The sequence below is a fragment of the Labrus mixtus genome, chromosome 12 (assembly GCF_963584025.1).
Source record: "Labrus mixtus chromosome 12, fLabMix1.1, whole genome shotgun sequence".
Lineage (NCBI taxonomy): Eukaryota > Metazoa > Chordata > Actinopteri > Labriformes > Labridae > Labrus > Labrus mixtus.
In genome coordinates this window covers 3,762,843-3,772,752 of record NC_083623.1, presented here as the reverse complement: position 1 = coordinate 3,772,752, position 9,910 = coordinate 3,762,843, and the positions used below count along the sequence as shown (strand labels likewise).

The following is a 9,910-nucleotide window of genomic DNA, read 5'->3' as shown; positions in this document are numbered from 1 at the left end:
GACCTAAAAACCTTTGGGTGGTTCCTTTGATATCTGTGTGTACCGACATTCTCACCTCAATACTTTCCGCTTCAGTTCAAAGAAAAAGCACACACACACACACACACACACACACACACACACACACTGCAGTAACCAACAGGTTTCACTCTTCACTTGTTTCTTCATGTTTCACGAGTACGCTTACATTACATCGACTTACATTGACCCAAGCGATGTTTACAAAGTTAGCGACCTGCGTTCTCTGGACACGGTCTAGTTTAACAGTGAAGAACAGAATATGTATTTTAAATTACACCCGTATCTTTGAAAACAACATCAGCACACCTGCAGTAAGGTAGTCTGAATGTTTGATGCTGTTTGTCCGGACAGTTCAGTCGGGACGCTCAGCGAGGTTTCAGTGACCTAAAAACTTCAAAAGGCCTCAGCTTCCCCTTCAGTTCTCAGAAGAGAAAAAACAGACCAAGAAGTCTGTTCATGTGTGCTGTCAAACATCCCTTTGAATATCTGGTAAAAACCACAACAAGACACCAAGGTGCAAGAAATCTTAACTTTTATCCAACTCGCAAAAGTTACACATAAAACTACTTCTTCTTCTTCTATGGACATATATATACTTCTTCTTCTTCTTCTTCTATGGACATATATATACTTCTTCTTCTTCTTCTTCTTCTATGGACATATATATACTTCTTCTTCTTCTTCTTCTATGGACATATATATACTTCTTCTTCTTCTTCTTCTTCTATGGACATATATATACTTCTTCTTCTTCTTCTTCTTCTCAGGCTAGACGGACTATGTAACACCATTGTTGATCAGCAGTTTCAGGTCTCTGTGGAGAGGAAATGAAAATAGAGTTTTGACAGCGTTCGTGTCTTCGTGACATTTGAAACTGAATCGCCGCCCTGAGTTATGGAATAAGGTCGTGTGTTTGAGGAGGTGATGGCACACTAACCACAGGAAGCAGACGCAGCAGCATCTCTCTTTTCAAAAACAGCAGCTTCAAGAAGTCAGACTCAGACGGTGCCGAGCGTGAGACCAGAAGAAGAGAGGAACGAGTTACGATGATTGAGCCGAAATGGGTTCCATTTTCTGTATTTCTTTCAGCGCTGCTTCAGCTGGCAGGTGAGATTTCACACGTCACATTTAAAAAATCACAGAGTATGTTTTTAACAACTTTTTGTCAACTTTTGGAGGTCACAGTTTTAAGATATGAGATAAGCACGTTGGCATAAATGGGCAAGGAGGTAAATACAAATTAACACAAACAACACTTTCATTAACAGTACAAACATTTTAACGACGACGAAAGTTACTTTTAAAAAGAAAAACATCATTAGCAATGGATTGTGGGAAAAATGATGTACAAAGCCTTGTACCTTTGCCTTTTTCTCAGTTTCTGGATGCCGTTTTGGTGCCGAATTAAATGAACTATAATCACGAGTATCGGGTTCGGTTGCCATGGTTCCACGCGTAAATCTCTTAAAATAAGGATTTTGTGAAATGTCAAGGCAAAAGTGAAAAAGTGGGCGGTCACCGTTGAGCTCTTTAGGCGAGCGTGACATATTATGAAGAGCTCTAATCAGTCCATTTTAAACTGATGCCTTTCTGCGGGTTGAGCTGAGCATGTGCTGCCTCATTGAGCTCTATGGACATGCTATTTGTTATCCTTGAATCCAAACTTGTCATTTCCTTGCAGCGGGTGGCAATCAAACCGTCTTCGTCACCGTCAGAGATGGAGGCGAGGTCGCTCTGCCTTGTGACAACGCGATCGACGGTCAGCAGGAATGTGACGGAACATCTTGGGACTTCAACGGTTTGACAATCACACGTGGTGGAAACGCTGAGTCGGACAGACTGAGCGTTACGGGGGGCTGTTCTCTGCTCATAAAGGAGGTCACATGGGAGGATGTCGGTCATTACGTCTGTCACCGTTTGGTATCAGAAGTCAGACAACCTCCGGGTGCGCTGGTTTCTCTGTCTGTTGTTACCAGTGAGTATTGGCCTTTTTTTTAAAAGTAGAAACAAACAAATGTGATTTAAAAGAAGTTAAACTGCAATGTCGTCTCTTTCCTCGGCAGTGACTGAAGAGAGGAAAACGGATTCTGCGTCATTACACTGCTTTGTGTTGACGTCCGAACGATGTTGGCCCACAGTGAACTGGCTGTATCAGGGTGTCGATGTGAACAAATACGTGAAAGTTATGACAGTCTTCCAGTTACCCTGCTCTGCTCTTGTCACACTAGAGACTAATCATTACGTGTACAAATCAAGATACGAGTCGCTGCAGTGTGAAGTGACTGACGGTTACGAAGTGCAGCTGTTTCCCTTCAGACTTCAGCCCTCAGGTAAGAAAATGTTCAGCAGCTCATAGTCTCAATTCAATTCAAAAAACTTTATTTGTCCCCGGGGGGCAATTCAAAGGCACACAGAGCAGTAAATTAACAACAGTGCAAGTAGACGAAACATTTTAACCTAAATATAAAGTGTCAATTTAAATACAACTTAAAGCTCAAACTTAACTTAAAAATACAAAACATAAAAGAGTAGATATAAGTGGACAGTGATCGGACTAACAGATGTAAACAGATGTAAACAGAACTATGTGCAGTAAACGAGAAATACATATATATATACAGAGCTATGTGCAGGTAGTCTAATACTAAATGATAAGTTAATAAGGTGGAACAACAGAACTAATATAAACAATATAACTGAAAAGGTAAAAATGAGATAAATAAAGTGACCGTAGTGCAATGATGGATAAGAAACAACAGGAATAAATTAACCAGAACTGTATGAATACTGATATAAAAAGGATAGAATAAAGTGATGTAGTGCATGAGACCAGATAAAGCAGAGGCTGTTAAGGTGCGAGGCAAATGGAAGGAAGTAAAAAAGCAAAGTTCACAGTCTGCATTGGGTGAGAGGTGTTGGTGTCTGTTGGGGGGGGGGGGGGGGGGGGGGGGTAAGAGTTTAGGAGCTGGACAGCCCTGGGAACAAAGGTTGCTCTTCTCCTCTGTGTCCTGCAGCAGGGACAGCGAAGCCGGCGTCCTGAGGGGAGCTGCTCAAACGCTCGGAAGAGAGCGTGTGAGGGGTCCTGCATGACCTGACCTGCTAGCCTGATTGTCTGTTGCTCATAGATCGATGTCAGAGTCCTTACAGGTAGTCCAATGATCTTAGAGCAGACTGTGACCGTGCTCTGCAGGCGGGTCCTGTTCTGGAGGGTGGTGGAGTGGAACCAGCAGGTTATAGAAAATGTGATAATGCTCTCTATGAAGGAGTAGTAGTCTGTTTATGAAAATGGACAGAGAAACTGTCGCCTGGCAGTGAAGCCAAAGCCGTCACGCTGAATAAGCTAAAGTCCTGAAACCCAATTGCAGAAAACAAAAAAGGTATTTATTTAAACCTCCACTGGCTCCCGATCAAGTCCCACATTCAATACAAACTCCTCCTACTTACCTACAAACCTCTCCATGCTCTAGCCCCACCGTACCTCACCGACCTCCTCCACCCCTCCACCCCGTCCTGACAGCTGCGGTTCCTCAGCCCCAGGCCTGCTCTCCACCCCCCACACCAAACTGCGATCCTTCGGTGACAGAGCCTTCAGTGCCACAGCCCGTCAACATAGTGGGAGAGGAACTGTGTATGTATGTGTGAGCATGTAAAAAGTCAAGTTAGCAACGTTAGCACCAGCACTAGTTTGGTTACGTCTGCCATCTTGCTAATCTCATGTAAACAAAAGTGACAGCATCGAAAAAATGACGGAGGAGAAACCGGCGCAGAGTGTGACGTTACACGCCCAAAACTCCCCGTCTACACATGAACACCTTAAAGGCTTCATATGTGAAAAATAACTCTGTGAGTCATGACTGTCTACAATGGGTGTAACACCCGAGTCCCACTGTCTGTGATGTTTTCAGAGTTTTCAGAGTCCTATCTTCAGTTTGTTTACATCGCCAGGACGGCCGGCTGACTCCTCCCCTCGTGTATAAAAGTTGTTTAATTGAGGGACTAGAGAAAAGAAGAATAACATACTGTACTCACTGCTTAACTGTGTTTCTAGATCACGCTCATTTCAGGTAAATTTACATGCAGTGTGAAGATACGAGCATAATAAAGATCGCTAGCATTAGCATGCTAACACAACAATGCAGCGCGAGTTGTTTTGGTTTCATGCTGGTGCTCAAGGGAGACATCTGCTGGATCAAAAAATTGCATATAAAACCTTTAAACAGAGTTTCTGAAAAGTCTTGGAGAGAGTTTTTTCCAAAGTGACCTAAAACGCAGTTTATGTACAAAAAGGGCAAAATGCAGAGAAAAATCTCAATTTTTAAAAATACCCGCCGTACCCGACGAGTGGACTAGGCCTTAGAAACAGGAGGAAGGGAAAGACAAAATAAAATGGGAAAGACTAAAAACACAACTCAGGAATATGAACAGGAAATACACCGGAAACAGAAACTAAATTAAAACAGGAAATCACATTAAAGCAACAAAACCAAGGAATAAACAAACTAATTAAAGATAAATCATGACAAAAATATTTCAACCTCCCCCCTTACTGACTGGCTGAAGTAAAGGGCCATAAGCCCCGCCTCCTCCATGTTAACAGATGGGACATGGGTCAAACTCTAAAGTTAAAACACACGTCAAGTACATTTGTCTTTAGATCAGATTCTGTTGTGATAGTATGTATGTCCGATTGTTCACTATTTTAAGAAGTTTATATTAAATAAGGTACTCGATGCTAAAAAGATCAGAAACTGGATTATCAGATTAGAAGAGAAAACGTAATGAAAACTAAAAAGAGAGCCATTGAACTTTCCGTTAATGTGAGTGTTTGTTTCGTTTTACAGCCAGCTCCCTTCTGCGCTCGTCTTGGTTCAAAATGACGTCACACTCATTTTATGTCAGCGTCTATGATTTTGGCTTCACTTTGGAAAAAGGGAAGGGGCACGGAGAAGCACTGTCCATATTTATATACGGTTGATATATGAGCTGCTTAAAGTAACCTCAAAATGTTGCAAATAATTAAAATGTCTTTTTTGTAATCATTTGAAGTTGATCAATTTGACACTGAATGAATTGCGTTCGTCTTGTTTCAGGTGATGAAGTGAGAACGACACCAAATAATTCAACAACAACACCAACAACTGGATTTAAAAGAACTACGGAGAACACCTTTACAGCAGGTAACGCCTAGTGTTAGGGACTGTTATGACCAGCTCGTGTAGGCCCTAACATTCAATGGAGGTCCACACAGTCAACTTGCTTCTTAAGTTTTAGTTTATTTCAGAACAACACGAAAATACAAGGGCAGAGGGAAATAAGTCCATTCTGTCCAGAGGAAGAGAGACAGAAAGCTATGGCAGCCTGGCTTATATGCCCTTCCACTCAGGTGAAGCCCATCTGCAATCAGCAGGTAGGTGGGCGGGTCTCCCAACGACCAGCAGGCATGCCACCACCAACCACAAGATGACGCCAAACCCTGAAACACAAAACAACAGCAGTACCAGGCCAAACACCATGGCCAGGGCCGTCACAGCATTTACAGTCATCTAAATACCTGAGTACTCACATTACTTAAACGAGTACTCAGGTACACGTTGGTATATTTTCTTCTTTTTGAAAGAAGAGTCGAACAGGAAAATAAAACACATGTGCAGGTGAGCTAGAAACCCATGAGGGCTTTTCTCAAAACATCACCTTAAGAGATTAAACAAAGAGCAAAACAGGACATACAGTATGTAGACAATATAATAAAATCAGGACAATTCACTATTCACTACAAATCTTTCTGACATCAAAACATTTCTGAGTCTCATGTTGTATCTAGAAAAATAAAACAAATCTATCTATATATATGTTTTAACGTTAAAAAATAATGTAAAACATCGGACACAGACCTCCCGCTCTGGATGTACGCTGTGTTCTCTGTGGTGTGTCGCTCATCAGTACTGTGTGTCTGCAGGACAACAGGCTTCAAATCCTAGTTCTGAATGAAAGGACAATTGATGGTAACATATGACTCGATAGTGAGAGCTGTCCACGAGTCTCTTTGGCCATCAGCTCGCATAAGCTTTCTCCTTCCACCAAACTTAATGGGAGCATATCTGCAGTCATCGTTATGAGCCAGTCTGTGCATAAGCCTCACCTTCTCCACTTAGCAAATTATATTAATTACTGCAGGCTGCTATGATGGGGGAAAGAAGGGAAAAGGAGGGGGGGGAGAGGAGAAAGGAGAAGAGAAAAGATGAGACGTCCTATCTACTTTTATGGCAATAAAACAATTATCAACACAAAATAGTCTTTTAAATTAAATGTTTTAATTTACACCTTTCTTCATGCATCTTGTAAAAATGACAGACTGACAAGTCGATTTGTTTTCCCAGATCCTTTTTATTACTTCAGCAGCAACATCCCTGCATTACTTGAGCCATTTGCTCTTTGGTGGGCTTGACAAACATACTGAAAACAAACAAACAAAGCACACACTGAGATTTGTCCACAGTAAATTATTGTGCTTTTTCAACGTACAAAAATACAGCACTTCAAAATGTGCATCTATGTATCAAATTTTCAAAACCTTTACTTTTAAAACAACTCAAACTGCACCCTGTAACAACATATATAACTTATTTCTTTTGGAGAGCTTCTTTCCATCCTGTGATGTTCTGTCCAGATGCAGTACCACTTTCCCTTCAGCTGGGTATGACCAGTGCTTTTTCTTTTTCGACCGACCACATAGTTTACACTTACAGTGGTAGTCCTCTTTGCAGTGCTGCTGTTTTGGTAGCTCCTCTCTTGCTACACGCTCCTGGTCTTCAAGTGCCGCCTTTTGCTGTCTCCATCGGTGACGATTCGAGTGCACTGGACACTGATGTGATGTTGCTGTGGGTGTTGATACTGGTGAATGGTGGCTTAGTGTACTGATGGTATGAGGGAAAAGGGTAATATTGATGAGAGGGAAGTGGAGGTGGTTGTGAGGCCCAGCTAGGGAATGGGGCTGGTGGTGGGTGTCTCTGCTCGTAATCTATATTTGCTTAAATTCAAGTAAATTTACAAGAAAACATGAAAACAATTTAAAGGTGTCTCCTCCGCCATTATTGTTGACAAAGCTGATGTCCCAAAGACCTGGGAAGTCCCACCCCCTCTTAATTCTGATTGGTCGGTGAGAGAGAAGCAATATTGACAAGCTTTGCCCCGTTCTTCATCAATTTTTAATTGAGAAATGTACAAAGAAATCACATCATATATTACAACTGTTTTCCCCTTTTCCTCCCCCCCCCCCCACCGCCCGAGAGCACATACATGTATAAAAGTGCATATGTGCAAACTTCCAAACCCCGTGGCGACCCCACATACATCCCCACCCCGGAACTCTCAATGTAAACATAGAAAATAAAAACAGATTTCAGGTTAAGCACGCCGCACACTGTCCTTAACTATATTGTAGGCTGCTTCCCATGCTTTGAGGGTCTTAAGGCTGGCCCCATGCATTCGGGCCGCAGACCATTCCTTCTGAACAATTTCAAGAAGAGAGTTGGCCCAATGTCGCCGGGTCAAGGAATGTGACGGTTGCCATCTCAATGCCAACATTTTCTTTGCTGCAGTGAGACCAGCCCATAAAATGCTCCTCTGCTGCAAAGACAAGTTTAAAACGGAGTCATCATTAAAGGGTAACTAAACCCCATATTTTCAGCTGTAGTGCTCTGCCCTGGAATTTCCAAAAATGCATTTAGAATGTCAATGTATCAACTTCGAGAGGGAGGGGGGCGGCCACTCACTCCTTTCGCGCCGTTATCAGCTGCAACATGATACAATGTTTGCCCCCCCCCCACACACACACACACACACACACACACACACACTTGACTCCCCACAGTTCGCTGAGTCGGGTGACGAGGCTTTTATAGGTTTGGTGACGTAGTAATTCACTCCTACGTAGTACTGTACTCCACACAGCCGTTACAGTTTTTCAAACGGAAGGGCAGACACTATGCACATTTCTAACACAATATTTCGAATTTCAATACTTTGTACTCAAATGTCGAGATTGGGACTTGGATTGATCCATAACACTACTTAATACTCAAATACAGAGGTTTAGAGTTGAAAAAAAGTGGTTTTAGGGTTTAGTTACTCTTTAAGAAAAAGCAAAATGAAATCTGGACCCAAGTATTCATGTCTTCGTTCTCTTTGCAGTCCGGTGGAGGCTGATCATTGTGTTGGTGGGTTTGTCAGCCCTCATGATAACTGTTGTGACGGTCAACGTATGGACAAGAACTAAAGGTGAGATCATTCACAGAACAACTGATTTTAAACAACCTGCGTTTGCTGCATGTTGAGTCATCGTCTGTCCTACTGTTTTTCAACTTGTCGATTCGTTGTGTTGTGCAGTTTTCTCACAGGTGGATGACGATCATGATGTTGATACAGAGAACTATGAAAACATTAGATCTTCTGCGGGAGTTTGACCAGAGCAGATCATCAGCTACACCATTGACTTGTAATGTTTTATATCAGTGGTCAAAGATTTTAAACAGCTGTATTGTGCTTTTGTAAAAGCGTTCTGGGTCATAATTTTAACAATTTCAAAGTGTCTCTGGGTGCAGGGCAAGTTTCATTTTCCAACATTTGCAGTTGCCGTTTGCAGTCCCAGCAACAACCTTGTGTTCAGATGAACTTGCACCCCTGTTAGCGCCCATGGGCTTGTTGGTCTTTTGTCAGGCATTACCTTAAAGGTGACATATCCTCCTCCTCATCAATCAGTTTAAATAAGTCTCAGAGCTCCTCAAAACATGTGTGTCAAGTTTCTTGTTCTAAATCCACTCTGATCCTGTATTTGATCATGTCTATAAACCCCTCTATTTCAGCCCTGCTCAGAACAGGCTGTTTCTGTGTCTGTACCTTTAAATATGTAAATGAGCTGTGTCTGACCACGCCCCCTCTCTGGAAGGGCTCGGGTGTACTCGGTGCTTTCTCGCTCCATGTCCTATTGTTTACGGTGAGAAGGCAGACTCAGAGGGCAGAACAAACACCTAGCTGTGGGAGTGTCACCCACCTGGGGGAGGGGCTACTGCCCTTTGTGATGTCATGAAGGGAAAGTCTCCAAACGGCCTGTTTGAGCACACATTTTCTGAAAAGTGGAGCAGGCAGAAGACGGAGAGGATGGACTTTTCTCATCATTGGGGGGTTTGTAGACAGACTAGAGATACATGTTAGAGTTAGAGGAACATGGTGAAGAGGATTTTGCTTAATATGTGACCTTTAAGGTCGCAGAAAGCAACTGCCCTAAAGACTAACAAAAACAGGTCTAAAGTCTCACATCATTGTCATGTCATGTTATTTAGAGGGTGCATTAATAAAATGATACGGTGTTGGTGGTCGTTCTGTCCGGGTGCTAAGCAATGTTCAAATGTTTGTTTGCAATGAGCTCACTGACCTAAAAACTTCAAGCGGTTAACTTTGGTTTTCGACAGAGCTCTGCTGTTTAAACCACACTTTGAGTGAAATACTTCCTGTTCAGTTCTCAGAAAAAGCAGAACTGACCTCAGAACAATTGTGGTGGTCAAGGCGTTTGCCTATTCACACGTTTGTTCATGTTTCCTGTCAAAGATCCTCTCTGCAGTCTTAATAAACGACCTCTAAAGACACCATGTTGCAGGTTTGCAAACTTCAACCTGGATCACAATTCTCACTGTTTTAACTTCCAAGTTTTGTTTTTTGTTCTTCCCAGGATGTTGGAAACATCACGGTGAAAAATGCACCATTGGGTTGGTCACATGAACTTTCAAGCATACTTTAGTTTCCACGTCACTCCATGAGATTAAAACATGAATTTGCTCCGTAATCAGGGACAAGACTTGCAGGATCTTTGTGGGTCTGCTGTGATCTCTGAGGT

At 42.4% G+C, this 9,910-nt stretch overlaps 1 protein-coding gene and 1 long non-coding RNA gene across 2 annotated transcripts; one reads left to right on the top strand and one right to left on the bottom strand.

Moving 5' to 3' along the window:
• Positions 1 to 1,067: 1,067 nt before the first annotated feature.
• Positions 1,068 to 9,123, top strand: LOC132985382 (uncharacterized). Its single transcript, XM_061052732.1, has 5 exons — positions 1,068 to 1,128; positions 1,703 to 1,996; positions 2,250 to 2,351; positions 8,212 to 8,279; positions 8,708 to 9,123. The coding sequence occupies exons 1-5, from the start codon at positions 1,068 to 1,070 to the stop codon at positions 9,104 to 9,106; spliced, it is 924 nt and encodes a 307-aa protein (XP_060908715.1). The 3' UTR covers positions 9,107 to 9,123.
• On the bottom strand, positions 2,384 to 3,252 carry LOC132984649 (uncharacterized). Its single transcript, XR_009674990.1, has 2 exons — positions 2,993 to 3,252; positions 2,384 to 2,866 (listed from the first exon to the last, which is right to left on the bottom strand). It is a non-coding gene; the product is annotated as an uncharacterized LOC132984649 (long non-coding RNA).
• Positions 9,124 to 9,910: the final 787 nt, after the last annotated feature.

What these genes read in the sequence shown, in the direction of transcription:
- LOC132985382 (XM_061052732.1), top strand. Translation starts at nt 1,068, where the DNA reads ATGATTGAGCCGAAATGGGTTCCATTTTCTGTATTTCTTTCAGCGCTG. An exon ending in TTCTCTGTCTGTTGTTACCA is followed by an intron (nt 1,997 to 2,249) that starts GTGAGTATTGGC and finishes TTGTCACACTAG; the next exon opens with AGACTAATCATTACGTGTAC. An exon ending in CTTCAGACTTCAGCCCTCAG is followed by an intron (nt 2,352 to 8,211) that starts GTAAGAAAATGT and finishes TTCTCTTTGCAG; the next exon opens with TCCGGTGGAGGCTGATCATT.